The sequence below is a fragment of the Mauremys mutica genome, chromosome 20 (genome assembly GCF_020497125.1).
Source record: "Mauremys mutica isolate MM-2020 ecotype Southern chromosome 20, ASM2049712v1, whole genome shotgun sequence".
Classification (NCBI taxonomy): domain Eukaryota; kingdom Metazoa; phylum Chordata; order Testudines; family Geoemydidae; genus Mauremys; species Mauremys mutica.
In genome coordinates, this window is record NC_059091.1 from 7,814,215 (window position 1) to 7,830,284 (window position 16,070).

The window sequence follows — 16,070 nt, forward strand, 5'->3', positions numbered from 1 at the left end:
AGCTTACTTAAAGACTTTACATTGTCACGCCTAAAATGTGACTAGCGTGGAAAGAAAAGAAAAGAAAAGGAAAAAAAACCGTGGAAAAATACAGTTAAAATATCTTTAAGACCCTCCCACTCCCTCCCAACAGCCCCCACCCCATATCCGAATCCTCGTGAAAAATAGAAAGCAGAATCCAAATCGGGAAGGAAAAAAAAAAACTTCACAAGCCATCCCTTGTATTTGCCCTCTGCTTTGAATGCTTACAAGGGGTGTGCCTTAAAGAAAATGAATACAAAGCTGCAATTGATTTTCATAATGTTTCTGCGGTGTTTGAAAACCAATCGTTTGAACCTCTGAGATCTTACCTAAGTGAACCACTCCTACACATCTAAGTGCTCCAAACTGATATATGACAATATCTACTTTGGATCACGTGCTCCTTAGAGCGACTAAGACGGATAGCGCGTCATCTCGCCTTCCCAAATTTTTCCCCCTCTGCACATCGGATCCAAAACATCTATCTATAGAGCAAGAAAAGGAGAAAGATGTTTAACTCAGTGAATCTAGGAAACTTCTGTTCTCAATCGCGTAAAGAGAGGAGTGCTGACTTTGGAGACAGAGCAGGTTGCGCTTCCAATCTCTACCTCCCTAGCTGCACCTATTACGTCCCAGAATTTTCAACTGTGTCATCTTTCTTGCCACAGGCCCCCTCTCGCCAAATCTCCTACCCTTATTCCACTAACCTCTCGCAAGTGCAGCCAGTTCGAGAGGTCTCCTATGGTCTAGACCCCTCTAGTAAATGGCATCATAGAAGCAATTACGCATCGTGTTATTCCGCGGAAGATCTGATGCATAGAGAGTGTATCCCGCCTTCCACCATGACCGAAATGCTAATGAAAAACGAAAGCGTGTACAGCCACCACCATCCCAGCTCTAACCATCCTGCATCTACGGGATTCTACTCCAGCATGAACAAAAACAGTGTCCTGCCCCAGGGCTTTGACCGGTTCTTCGAAAATGCCTACTGCGGGACAGAGAACCCGCCTGAGAACTGTCTGCAGAAAAGCGAGAGCAAACTGGAATCCGACTCCCAGCCCAGTGCACTATCATCCCGCGGAGAGCAAGGCATAGACCCGGAAGACGAAGAGGAAAACACAAATCCAGGGTCCTCAGCCTCGTCTTCTTCTGTCAACAAGGAAGGAAGCAAAAACAGCAACTCGAGTAGGTAGAGCAGTAAATGGAAAGGTTAAGGGACTAGCCCGGTGTTTTGTCGGTCAAATTTTATGTGGAGTTTTATAAGCATTCAAAGGATTTTATTATAACCTACAAAGCTCTTTCTTCCAACGAGAAGAATTTTTACGATGGGAAAGCTCTTTGAAAAAATGGAGATGTTAGGCGTAGACACAGTATCTTAGAGTCTGTGAAATTTTAAAAGCACACCATCGTGGCAAATATTAACTTTGATCATGAACTTACATGAGCATTTTAAAAGGATTTGGTCCCGGGTTGCTGAGGGTAAAAGCCAATTGGGCAGAACGCTGCTGTGGCTTCCTGGGCTTGCTTTTAGGCACTAAGATGCATGTAGAGTGATTTTTTTTTAATTAAAAGTATATGTTGGGTCTTTCTTTTCTCTCTCTCTTTTGGTAAGCGGGTGTGGAGCTAAATGCAAAATGTGCAACATTTTAATTAAATCCTGAGTCTCTATCTTATTTATTTTTAATTGCATTGATTATTCGCAAAGCCTAGTGGAATTTCTGTCTTTTGTCATTAAGGTCAGATAAAAAAAAATCACTACATTTCTAAGAAAACTTAGAGGCGTGTTTTAAATTCTGAAGCCAGGCAACTTTTAAACTTAGCGATCCCGGTGAGATTTTTTCTCTCTCTCCCCTTTTGCTATTCGGTTTCATGATGAAAACAATGCATCCCTTTTCTTGCTCAGAGGCTAAATTCTATTTTACTTTGATTATTTTGGTGTGTGTGGATGCTGGTACTGAAGTTAATCAAAAACTTATGCGGAACACAATGTCTAGTTCCTACAGTTCCAACATTGCTCATGCTGTTTCTATACAAATAACAGATTTGCAGCTTGAACGTATGTTTTTCAACAGCTACAGTTTCTTTAAAGCCTGCTTAAATTAATTGCTGCCTACAGCCCCTAACTCTGCTTAAAAATATGTCTATGACAAAATCCTGTGCAGAGGTAGTGTATTTAGAACTTAACTAGGACACAATCCTTAAAACCATATATAACCTCACTTCTGCATTATACTAACAATGGGCAAATATAACAGTGGCGAAATATATTAGCCCATGCATCTATAAATATGTATATGTATATCCATATATATGGAGTCAGATCTAGAGATGAGTCTATGCGTTGCATTTGCTTAGTATTTACATTCCTTTCTGTTTTTTTTTAAGGTGCTCCCCGTACAAGAAAGAAGAGATGTCCCTATTCGAAATTCCAGATCAGAGAGCTGGAGAGAGAATTTTTCTTCAATGTCTATATAAACAAAGAAAAAAGGCTTCAGTTGTCTAGGATGCTAAATCTCACTGATCGACAGGTTAAAATTTGGTTTCAGAACAGAAGAATGAAAGAAAAAAAATTAAGCAGAGACCGCCTGCAGTATTTTTCTGGAAATCCCTTATTGTGAACACATCTTTTTCCAATCCTCTCTGCTGGTGAAGTAGATCTGTACTAAGAAGGAACTCTGAAAGCATGGGTTGTGGTCTGAATCTACAAGCAACCTCAAAGTTTAAGCCTTTTCGTTACTTATATTTGTATGAATGGAACAGTTCTAAGTAACGCAAGGAGTTCAGATATCTAAACGTTTAAAGGACTAGAAAACTATGGACTTTTTATTTAACGTTTTGTCTGAACAACTGGGATTTTTTTTTCATTTAGTCATCCTTGTCTATTTGAATAAATCGCAGTGCTGTGTTATAATTATCATGGTGATGATTTCAATATGCAGTTAACATGTGCTATCACAGACGCGGCCAAAACCTTCCTCTATGGTTAATTTGGATACCTTGATTTGGGAGAGTGTGTGTGTGTGTGAGTGTGTGAGTGTGTGTGTGCGTGCACACATATAAATAGGAGTGTGCGTATCCACACCGACCATTTGTGTTCTCCTGCTATCCATGCCAAGAACTGTTGTCGAAACCTAATTTAAATATTCTGTTCCGTTGCAGCAAGAATGGGTTTATTTCATATATATATATATTCTATGCAGTCCCACTTTTACATTTTTGGGGGGTTGGAGGGAGGGAGGGGTGTATGGACGAGAATATATTTGCAATAACTGTCTCTAAGTGGTTTGTAAATACATTTCGTAATGCATTTTTTCCCCGGATCTAGAAGAACAATATCAACAAACAACAACAATAATAAAAGATCTTTGTGTATGTAAAGTGAATTCCCGGGAAACTCTGTGAAATTCTGTGGTAAATAAAGATATTGCAAGCTGTTCTACATTATGATTTTATTTGACCATTTTATTAGTACTTCCCCTCTTTAAACCTCATTGCGGTCAGTGCGGTATGGACTTCCCAATAGAACTTTTAATACCTAAATGGTAATGACATCAAATATATATATTTGATACTATCACCATATATAATCATCCATCGTCACCTGGCTCAGTGCAATGTGGCATTGTCCAAATTCATCTGACTCCTCTACGTTAAAGTTTACATTTGTTGGGGGGTTCATTGTATTCCTCACCGAATTTAAATTTTTATTGGAATTTCTTGGCCCAATAATACAACTGTGTATTTGGTTCCATGTGTCTTGCTCTGTTTTTCCGGATGTAATTAATCTTTTGCACCATATATTTGACTTTTGTAAGTGAGTGCAACTCTAATTACACAAACGAAGGTGCTGTATTTCCATAAAGTCAAATATAAACTGCCTTATACGTACAAAGCACAAATGCAAAGTCAAGTATTTAAATTCCTGGTTAAGGAAAACAAGTTCAACTTCCAGACTTTTGGTACAGAAGTGCATTTTATGCTTACACAAAGCCTTTTCCCTCTCCTGAGCGGACTAAAGAGACACAATTTGGTTTAAAGGAAAAAGAAGTAAAGAAAACGCCGTCAGTGGTTTGATGCATGTATGTTGTGTATATAGAATGGGGGGGGGGTTGTTTCGTTTTTTTGCTTTTCAGCCTGAATTCTCATATCTCTTGATGTGGAGTTTTGTATGGGTAGGAGTGGGGGGGGGGAGAATTTAAAAAGAAAAAGGAAAAAAGAACAAAAGAACATCAGCAAAGAAACAACACATTATATTCCCATACATTGACAATGTTCTTGTAAAATTCTCATAATTGCTTTTAAATACAGCCTCAGACTTTGATGGTGGCTTCTGATTTTATGTGACAGCGGTAGGGGAAATTGCAAGCCACAAAAATGTGCTTCGCTTGCACACACACAAAAAAAGAATAAATGAGAAACAACTTTTGTTTTCGTGATAGACCCATCCTCGTTACGCCATGGTATAATTTGAACGGGTGATGTTCATAGACATGTTTCTCATTAAATGAGATGGTTATAAAAAAAAGCTAGATGGCAAAGAGCGTCTTTGAATTTATGTTTAAAACGTGGAAATGTTTAAGGAGATATCCCCATGGCCTAAAACCATGCCAGCCCTTTGGAAATCCAAAACCTGAACCTTCCTTTGGTGGACAATTCCTTGATAGAATAGTGAATAAAATATGAAAGAGCTTTGAAATGGGGTGGAGACCAAAGCCATGCTCCTAGCAGATGCAGCCACTCATTGATACAGTCGAAGAGCTGCCAAAGGAAAGGGAAAATTATTCACATAAACCCACCTTTCTTTAACGATTGTTTGCCAAACCTTTCCAAGGTTAGGAAAACTAAGCATAGGTGCAATGGGGTGCTTATCACGAGGACAGAAACCGCAGTTAATGCTCCGTAACAGCAGCCACTGTCCGGACAAAAGCTAGTAGTCTAGACATTGTAATAAAGACTGCAGCACTAAACAGCTTAATTTTTCTTAATTACCCCGTCTGGCCATAGGAAAAGACTTCCGCAGTAAATAGTAAACAAATAAGGGTGTTTTGCCCAGGGATTTTTTTCCCTCCCTCCCCTTCCATGTCTTCAGCTCAACTCCAACACAATGAAACTCGAGGCCTAGTTCAAAGTTTTCGCGAGCTAAAATGGAATGCTAGTTGTAAAACCCAAGTTTATAGACCATGTGGGAGTTTACAACAGCATTAAGCAGCAGTGCCATGTAGGAAAAGGCTGTTAATGTTCTTTTGGGGGGGGGGAGTGGTTGCCTGTGTGTGTGTGTGTGTGGCTAGGTGAGGAAGTGGGGATGGATTGGATACCACACTGGATGAATTTGGAAATAGTTGGCTTTGATTTGGTTGTCCTGTGATGTATTTTTTTTTAAATCGTCACACTTAACCGCAAAAGGCCAACCCTGCAAGTGGAGTTCTGTATATTGAGATTATGCTCCTTGTACCGGGGGAGGGGAGAGGAGAGAGGTCCACAGGAAGAAAAATGTGAATATATGATGTCTTTGAACTTCAATAAAGTCAAGTCCATCACCTTTAACCCTTTGTAATAAAGCGGAATCAGAAAGGCTTTCTGTGTCCCCGCCTCCTGAGAAAGAATTAGGGGGGCGGCGGGGTGTGGAACGGAGGAGAACCCACAGTTTTATATAAATTCAAATTTTGGGCCAAACGTGGCGTTTATGATGAGCTAATATTTAACTCAACCTCGCCGCGTTCATTGCATGTCGAAGAAGGTTTAACACACACACACTTTATTATTGTTATAAACCTTTTGATATCTTAACGCATGAAAAGTTTTTATAACTTTGTTTGGCATAAAAGTTTTACAAGGTTTTTTTATTATTATTTCCATCTAATGTCCGTCACAATAAATGCTCCCTCATAGGCTGGGGGAGCTTGCTGTATAGTTACGTTAATGACACACAGACTAATTGTGAAGGACCTTTCCATGTGACGTACAAACACCCGACCTGTTTCCTTTTCCTCCCTGGATTCCCTACACAACATATTGGAAGCTGCTGTAGGTTACTTTGTTGTGAAATATTGCACAGGGGGAAGAAGGCGAGGGACCAAACTTCTAATTGGCTTTTTGCAGAATAATAACGTACATTTAAATTGGCTTCCATACAGGGGAAATCACTCCCACTTTTGCAGAAAATGCAGGTGATTTTTTGTTTTGTTTTAAAGAACTGCAAATGCACATCCAGGAATAAAGTGTACAGGGACTGTAGTTATGTTAGACATGGCTGTTCACACACCACGCACACGCATATACATACACACGACACACACACATGCAGAAAGACACCAACCCACTCTCACATGCACACTCTCCTAACAGTTCTTGAGTTGAGGAACGTAAACTTGACTGTGTGATAAGTGCGGTCCTCTCAGGGCGAGTTCTCTTTGGTGACATGTAAATAAACTACTCTGTTGAGCAACTCAGCAAGACCAGCAAACAATAGCCATGAAGGAAAGCCATCCTGTTACCATTTGCACTTTCCTCATGGGTTTGACGTTGCCTTGGAATTTGGCAAAAATGGGATTAGAAAATCCGAAGAACAAAGACATTGGCTTTGGCAAGTGGATTGGAAGCGACCATCAATTGAGCTAATCTTCGCCTGTGGATCATAGGGTGAATTAATTTATTTGTGTGCGAGTAACTTTGGTAGGAGCCATGGCTAAGCCCGACGGAGAGCCAGGACTGTGTACAATGTAAATAAATAGCTTGCTCTCCCAGTTTCCTTGTCTTGGAAACTCTCGGGAATGGCCATTCATTTATTCCCCTCCTGGTTTACCCCTCTTTTGGGTGGAGAGCAAACAATTTGGTGTTGAAATATCGTGCGGGCTCTACCATTGGGGAGGGAAAAATCACTTTTGTAAAGTAATTCTGGTTTTTTAATGAAAGCATTTGTAACTGACACGAGAGTTGAAAAAAAAAAAGCCAAACTACTTCTTCTGGTTGGCGTGCATGGCTGAGTGCCTCTTTGCTATCAAAGAGAAAATTAAAACCTGACTTATATTATTTTTTTCCAAAATGGCGTCTCATTAAGGCCTTGCTTATCCGCCTTTAATAAAGTTGGAAAATATACGGATGCACAGCATATGTTAGATTTAAGCACGTTCTTCTGCTTTTGATAACTTCTAAATTACAACATGAAACCACAAGAATGTGGTTTGCAACCTCATAAGGCTTTTTTTAATCTTTAGTTTATGAATTAGAATATAGCATATAGCTGATGGAGCCCATAAAAGACTTTATTAGTTTGAGACAAAAGAACAGACTTTAATATAAACATTACAGTTTTTTTATGCTCTACAAGTAGTTGGGCAAAATCGTTCGTTTTAATTTTTAAAAAGAGGGCTTAATACCTTTCTAGGAATTAAGTGATACATTCTTAAACACATCGGTTCCACTGCTTTTAAAAGGTGGTTGATATAACCCGCATGTTTCTGTATAAATGGTTGTTAAAAGAGCTGAATCTCTTTGAATCAATTCAATTTTGCAAACAATAAGTATTTAAGGAAACAGGAGTGTTTGTTTCAAGGTTATATTTCAGGCTGCGGACTTTAAAGATAAATAAGCAACTCTCCGAATCTAGATAGAAACGTAGATAAATATTCTTACACCCTCGTGCTATTTACTGTAATTCTATTGTATCTACTATTAATTCTATATTCTCAGATCTAGGTGAATCTAGCAAAATAAAATGATCAGATCCTACAATTCTCTGTAGTATATTTCAACCCAATGGGTTGGAAATTCATGTGTATTCAAATTTTTTGAATTAGCTTTTTTTTTCCTTATGAAAAAGTGGAATTGTTAATATCCCACCACTCATCTAATGACTGATAATTGGTTAAATCTATATTTGAAACAAAAATGTTTATTGAGAAGCACTTGGCAGATGGGAATTTCAGCTTTATATACGCATTGCCGACGATATAAAAATACCAGCATTCTAATACAACTTCCTTCAGATTTCCTATGTGCAAAGACAGAATGTTTTGCTATTTTTCTAATTTAGTACGTTTTAACATTTCAGCAGGCACTTAAGTCTTTTTACTTTTTGACTTTTCCACACACTTTTTTTCACGAATTATATTATTTTCAAAGGAACACGCCCAAGAAGTAAAATGCACCAATTTTCAAAACCTCTCCTTTTAGCTTACAAATGTAATCATATAATGAAATATGCCCCCAAACGCTTATTGCTTTAGAAGCATATAGGAATTCAGATTCTCAGGGCAACTGCTCAGGCTTCACAAGCTCTGATATGAACAATCGTGTTCTTGGTGTAACATTTAAGTTTGTTAACGCACTTGGAAAATTACAGGAAACATTCCCCATTGAATAAACTTTTAAAAAATCCTGGCACACTATTATTTTCTTCTGTCACCCGCACCACTCATGCCTGTATCTGAATTACTCTTTCAGATTTTCTCCTCGTGATCAAAGGGTAACCAGACTAAAACCAGTATATTAGAGTCTGAAGACTGCTATGTTGGGCGTAGGAAAACGTAAACACAGTTTTCAATGCCACCTCAAGGAACATAATATCATTCCATAATGCTATGACTTAAGTTACTCAGAAAGAAGGAAGTAGAATAAGAGGGATTGTAAAGTTTGATAGATTTCTTGTGGTGATAGTTTACAGTTTCTAAGCCAACATATAAAGGCGTGGGTTTTATTTTTGCATCACTGTTATTGTACTCCAGTGTACTTTGTCATAAATCAGAATTATTTCTGCAGCAACATGGGGGCATAATACCGGGAAGAAATACAAATTTAAGGTAATCATTAAAGTGTTGCTACCAAATACTTCCTAGACGCGAAAATGAATGTTTGTAATAAAAATGTAAGAAAAGTTGGTAAAAATACAATGGACATAAGAGTCAATTCTGTGCATAACTCTCGGTTAAATAATTAGATTGAAAAGGGGGCAGGTGAAATAGTATGTGTACGGCTGAGATATTCTTTGTTAGAGATATTATACACGTGCATTTTAAATTCATAGGGCAAAGATGGGCTGTTTGAGTCTTTTCCCCCCTCCCTTAAAGACGCACCATGTGTGTCTAACAAAGAACACAGGTTCTGCGGAATCACATTCGCTGATTTCTTGATATTTTTAGGCAATTATCTGCCTTTGGAACTCAAAACAGGACAACCTCCCAGTAAGGACAATAGCAGAACATTAGCCGCTTGCTTCATATACATAGGCATTGAGGGAAAGGCTCGCATGAAAAGGGGGGATCCCCCTCCCCGCCCCCCTTCACACACACGCACTCACACAGAGAGAGAGAGAGAGAGATTTTTATGTGACATAGACTTCATTAGTTTCTTAGCGCTTGTATAAATAAAATACCACAGGTTAGTCCAAATGGTCTATGTGAAACAGAAAGTTATCTAGGAACATGTGTACACATCTCTGTGAATCTATGGCATCTAGGTACATTTGCATCAAAGTGTGCTTTGTGTGTATGAACATTCAGCATCTATATTGTTTTCCTAAAAGTGTGTAAAATTCAAAGTAGGTTATTAAAGTCTTTGACACACATAGGCTCTCTCCTTTTAAGTTTTAATAGCGTTTGTTCGTATTTATTTTCTGTAATTAGAGGGAAGCATTTTTCCCAACGGGGGTTCTACTTAAGCTGATGAATTTTATTTCTTTTTCCATTAATGACCCATGTTTATCATACTTCTAATTATTTTTAACTTTAAACAATATTCGGTCTCCTGGAGAGGTCCTCTGTGTTCCTTGCTAACCTCGATTCTCCTTTGATGTAACAACAAAATCTATGCTGAAGTTTTTAAAATCATATACTATTTTTGATTGAACTGATTTTTCTGCATGCTGTTTTATTTGTTTCAAAAGTTCTTGAGCAGCATCTTGGAATAGAGAGTTTAAAATCTTTCAAACGTTGCCATAAATTAATTGCTTTGGCAAAAGCGAGTACACAAAATGACTGTTAACAATGTAAATCTTTATTTTATATACACAACATTTACACTTTCCTAAAATATGAGGTTTCCACGGTGGATCGTCTATTTCCAACAGCACACACAGATACGACATTTCCTCTAGATTCTATAAAGGCTTCTGGGTCTGAGAGAGAGAGAAAATTCAAATTATTTGAGGTTAAGTTTAATCTTGATTAGGGTTCATACAACGCATTAATATCTTCCTTTGACAAAAGCACAGGAATACATGGCAAAAATCAGGAAAACATATTTAATCTGCAGGCAGACAATCCAGGAAACTATAAGGTCAAATTCTGGTGTCCCAGAAATGCACATGTGAAATGTTTGACTGACCAGCATAAATTATTGGGTAGCCAGATCAGCTGCAAAAATAAAGTAGAAGAGGGGGGAAAAAGGGGGAAAAAGCAATATAATACAAAACTGCGTTGGTCTTTAATTTCATCACCTATAAATGAGAAAATATTGGTTCCCATACTAAAGTTTTATTCTTTGCTTATAAATATTATGTGGAATTTTCGTTGGATATCATAAAACTGAACGATTTCTATCAAACTGTTTTTAAAAGACCTATGCAGATAACACAAATAGAGGCAATAAAGTCGCAAATAGCTTTCCAGGGGAACCAAATGGCGTCTGAAGCGTAGGAAACCTTTTACTATGTTGTATAAGGTGGAGGGGGAGCACAAAATTGTATAATGCAGTTTTAGGCTGTCTCGGCCTAAGAGATTTAAATTTGTCACACTGGAGGATTGAAGAAGAGAAGCTTGGCAAGTCTCTTGCAAGTTAACGCAGAGTGGAACTGTGAAATAGTTCTGTAACACCTTGGGGAAAGATGGTTGCAGAAGTCTGAATAATCTACACTTTAAAGCGCTACAAATGACGCAAAATGGTCCGGTTCAATTTTTCATATTTCTATGTTATTTTTTTCCCCCGAATTTGCTTCCTTTCCCCCTCCCGTTATGGAAGGTCGTGGGGGTAGCTTTTCTCCCCTTGAAAGTGACTCTGAACCCGTGTGTCTTTCCAATCGGTTGTAATGATCTTGAAATTCGAGGCTTTCTTTCTTTTTATTTATTTATACGCTAGTCCCATTCCTCGCCTAACCTAAAATCAGCGTTATCTAAGTAGGATTGCCTCCTCCCCTAGTAAAAATAATACACACTAAATCAATTTATTTTAATTGCTACACGAGATTAGAAACTGTCCAGTAAAGAAATGAGGGAAAAGGAAAACGCATAGGTAAAAATTCCATCTCCACTTGGAATAGTAGTGATTGTTCTGTGGTCGTAAAGTTAAACCCACATAACAGTGAAATAGTTTAACAAAATGGGGAAGGAGAAATTATCTATCAAGAAACAAACTTTTTCTTTTAAACCCCCCAGGAAAAAAAATCATACCAAATCGGGAAGTTTGTTTTGGGAAATCCATGCACTAAATATTTGGTCAAATACAATTTTGATTTTTTTTTGGTTATTTCCTGAAGAGGAAAAACAAACCCCCACCATCGCAATGTTGTCCCTTTTTATTTAAAGATCGATCACGTTTATCACATGTACCCTTTTTCTCCCCACGAGTACATTTATTTTGCAAGATTTGTGCATATCACAGACGCAATTTTAGCAAAGAAACTTCAGACAGTTAACATTGGAAGTGGATTATTTTTTTTAAAAAACGTTGTCTTTTCAGAGTCTATGTCAATGCAACGCTTACCCATACCACAAATAATAATAATAATTTAAAAAAACCGGCTTTTTGTTGGGATTTAAAAAAAACCGCTTCCCAAATATTCACACAGGTCTATTTTAGCACCGAAATTAAAGACTGAAACCATCTCGGTGAAACTTTTTCCATATTTTATCCTGATCCCAAATACATTTAAAAAAACAAACAAACCCGAGGTCTCAAGAGGCATCGATCCCACAGTTCCACCCTTTAAAGAACTGCACCCACCCCACCGTTAAAAAGAAACAAAATCCACCCCACCGTTCGATGAAAACCCAAACCACAGCAACCTAAAATATTTCAAGTTCTGTTACAGAAGAAGGGGGGGGGGGAGGCACTGGGGATCTTGCTAAGAAGAGAGCGGGGAAGCAGGGGGTGGAAAGTTGAATTAGGGTGTTTTTTTGGGAGGAGGGGGGTCTCTGCCTTTTGCTAGAAATTGGATTTATTTCAGGCAAAAGAAGGAAAGAAAGGAAGGCAAAGCGAAGAAGGGGGATTAAGGTAGGTTCTTTCCTGACCTTTTTATTTGGATTTGACTTTGCTCGTATTTGCGCTTTCGTTTCCCCCTTTATTTGTGGGGGGGGGGTTGCTCCCCCCACTCTGCTGTAGACACGCGTTGGTTCATTGGTAAACAAACTCCCCGCAAACCGGGGGGGCTTTTTTTTCTCCTTTGTTCAAAGTGAAGGTCCCGGGCTCCCTACCCGGCAGAGACTGATAGATGTCGCTGTTGCTCTACGCTAGTTTCCTCCGCTCGCAACAACTTGACCCCTTGTGACGTCATCGGCGTCTGAATCATCAAGGCCATTTTCAATCCTCATTGGCCTGGCCGTCACGTGGTGGGGGACCAATGCGTGGATAATTATGGGGCTGCTATTTTTTCCCTAAAAAAAAGATGTCAGCCCTTGGCTGTAGTATTCCTCTTTAAAATCCCTCCCTGACAATGTCATGTCCCAACAATGTGACTTCTAACTCCTTTTTGATGGACTCGCTGGCCGGTACCTGTAGAGGCGAGAATTATTCCTCTAACCAAGGAATGTACATGCAGCCTGGGAGCGATTTCAGCTGTGGAATGATGAGAAACTGTGGAATTATCCCGTCTCTTTCCAAAAGAGACGAGGTGAATACCGCCAGCCTGTCTCTCAACACCTATCCATCTTACCTTTCTCAGCTAGACACTTGGTGTGACCCAAAAAATACTTACAGAATCGAACAACCTGTTGCAAGACAGCTCCCATCCTGCTCTTTCCCAACCAATGTCAAGGAAGAGAATGTATGCTGCATGTATAACGCTGATAAAAGGGCGAAAAATGCCACAGAGACAGCTCTCTACCCCAATCAAATGCCTGACTCTTGCCTAAATGACCATGAAGTCCCTGTTCCTAGCTACTATCGAGCCGGCCAAGGTTATTCCTCTATGGAGAAGACGCCAAACTGCAACAATCCAAATGAGTTTGAGGCAAGTTTTGACTCCAGGGCGAGTCTCAACCCAAGGAGTGAGCGTCTGGAACAACAACAAGCCCCACCACCAGTGGCTAAAGTGAGTTTCCCCGAAAACACAAAAACAGATAATACCCAGAACACATCCACCAACGAAATTAAAACAGAAACCAGTGCCCCAGCTCCAAAAATAAGCTCTTCGGAAGCAGAGAAAGACCTGAATAAAAGCACTGACACCAGCACAGACAATTCTGACAATGAAGCAAAAGGTAAGGGATTATTCATTATCGGTAACTGGTTTCAGAAAATGATCAGCATAATAATAATACTAATACCACTACTACTACTAATAATAAGATGCACTTTACACTGCAAACTTCGCCGCACTTATGTCTGAATTGCTGCAGTCGTTTTTAAATTCTTACTCGAAATAAAAATCACTGAGAAAATAGAGCAGTCAAATGTGTTAAAACACATATTCTCGCTATTTAAAGGGGAGACTTGTGCCTGCATTTAGTTAGGTATGTAGCTGCTAGGAACGGTGTATATTTAATAAGGTTAGGTGGCTTTTAGAATAGTCTAAAATGGCAATGAGTTTAAAAAAAATCAGTTCAGCCAGATATTTACCTCATGTTATTTTCTAGTTAAATGTTTTATATGGTCGTGGAAGGCAATTTTTACTCTTTTTACTTGCTCAGTGTAAAATGTCTGAGGAGAAAAAGAAAACACGGATTGAGTCTTATTTTCACTTGCAAATATCTCAGGTTTGGGTTGTGTATTGTATTTCATTTCATTGCTCGAAAAAGCCTTTTTCCTGGCGAATTGAGATCTTGTTTGTGAAGGCAAAATTGTTTCTTGGTGTGAAGCAGATGTTCTAAGTTTGGGTTTCTATGAGGAGAGACTTCCATTTACCATATTGTATTTTCATTGCAGAGATTTCATGTGGGTTGAAATGTTTGTTTATCTTAATATTCAGTTGTCCTGTAGACCTAGATTCAAGATAGACTGTTTGAAGTATTTATTTGGGGTCATTAAGTAGAGGTATATGTATGAATGAGTGGAATTCTCTGAAAATTTGGCGTAAAATACATAGCACAAAATATTACTGGGAGCGGATGGAGATCTAAGCAACGGATTTTATTATTTGACTGTGGTGCATGGGTTAAAATAGCTTCCGTGTCCAATAATTTGTAATACGCTAGAAATCAAGCAGAAACGAAGCAGTTTGGTAACTATGTAATTTGTATATGCATATACATATACGTGCATGTGGTATGGTGTGTATACTCACATACATCCTCTGTGTATGGGTACCAGAAAAGCATACAGATATTTCATACCCACTGTCGTTTTCGTGAAAGATATATTCATACAAAAGCACCTTTAAAATTGGCCTTTCAACAAAACAAAATATATAGTCCAAAACATTCTTTTAATTTTTTCCGCATCCAATGACATTATTTTATCTGACAGCTGAGTTACAAATACACAAAACACAAAGTCAAGTTTATCAAAAGCCCTACAAACTTCTCTTCACAAAGCGCGTTCTATTTTCATGTCAAGATATATTTTCGTGGGAGTTAACAGAAGGATTATTTTGGCTTTGAACTATAATTTGGATGTGTGTGTGGGGGAAATAAAGGTTTCTACTGCAATATTGGTGTTAACCAAAATGGGTGTATGTTTAAAGTAATTGATTTCCAAACTTTTGCTTTTTCAGAAATGAATATATCGTGAATAGTATTTTTAATCGCCAGAACCAGTATGAGGCGGATTTTGTTTGTGTGTGGTTTTCTTTAAATTAAATTATTTTAAAGCTTAAGTTTTCCTTTTTGTTGAATCAGAATTTTATTCATTGTCAAGGTGTGATTTTTGAATTCAATTTAAGAATTTTGGAAAGCTAGAGGCTTAGCGAGAATTTCAAAGGTTCAATAGCATGAAAGGGCATCTGCAAACTTAAAGGTGGCTTAATTACAAATATACTCATTGTTAAGGCATAAGTGGTTAACTAAAGTTCTTATTTTCAATCGCTGAATCTTCTGAAACTAGCATGAATATAAAAGTAAGTGGATTATTGTAGTCATAGGACATGTCATTTTCTTCTTGCATAGTTAGACTTAAATATAGACGACTACTGATGCCAGAATTTTCCCATGATCAAATTCAAATCCCAAGTATTATATATATAAAATACTTGGGATTTGAATGTATATCTATATCTATATAGATATATCTATATAGATATATCAAATATTTGGGATTTGAATATTTGCTCTATAGATATTTGCTATATAGATATAGCAAACACATGCATTTGACTTTATGAAGTGTGTGTGTAAGTGTTTAAGAGAGGGTGTGTATATATAAGAAATAGAATTACAAAGGATAAATATATACACCCACTTTATAAAGGCAAATCCATTTCACATAGTCTGTATTTACGAAAAATACACTTGATATTAATATGCTTCACAGACTCCAAGCATCTGACCCCTGTTAGAAGACAGTGCTTCAGTGAACCTGATATTTCAGAGGATAATAATCAGATTTCACCTTAGATGATGCTTTTGTAGTAAAGCGTGTGTGTGTGTGTAGAAGGAAGCAATGGCAGAACAGTTACGGAACTTAGGAAAGTTACACTGTTGATTTTAAGATTTTTTTTTAAAAAGCCTTCATGTGGTACACGAAAGGCCATGAATAATTTCATAAAATTATATTCTGTTGACATGTCTGACGTGTGGACAACCCTACACTCCAGAATAGTGTAAGAGCCGAAAAGAAATTGTATTTCACTATGATATCCGTTACTTGAACTAGGCACAGTTAGTGTGAGCTATAACTTAGCCTTGGCTGCATGGATCTGATGTATAGATTCATATTGTTAACGTGGATTTATTTAGCGATTTGGT

The 16,070-nt window shown here is 38.0% G+C and overlaps 2 protein-coding genes across 2 annotated transcripts in view; both read left to right on the plus strand.

Annotated features, from left to right (window-relative positions):
• The first annotated feature begins 530 nt into the window (after positions 1–530).
• Positions 531–2,639, plus strand: HOXC11 (homeobox C11). Its single transcript, XM_044995409.1, has 2 exons — positions 531–1,206; positions 2,407–2,639. The coding sequence occupies exons 1-2, from the start codon at positions 531–533 to the stop codon at positions 2,637–2,639; spliced, it is 909 nt and encodes a 302-aa protein (XP_044851344.1).
• Positions 2,640–12,557: 9,918 nt separating this feature from the next.
• HOXC10 (homeobox C10) overlaps positions 12,558–16,070 on the plus strand; it is a 4,479-nt gene continuing 966 nt past the window's right edge. Inside the window, exon 1 of the mRNA XM_044994996.1 lies at positions 12,558–13,430. Within this exon, the coding sequence (XP_044850931.1) occupies positions 12,665–13,430 (766 nt within the window). The 5' untranslated portion in view covers positions 12,558–12,664. The remainder of the gene's footprint in view (positions 13,431–16,070) is intronic.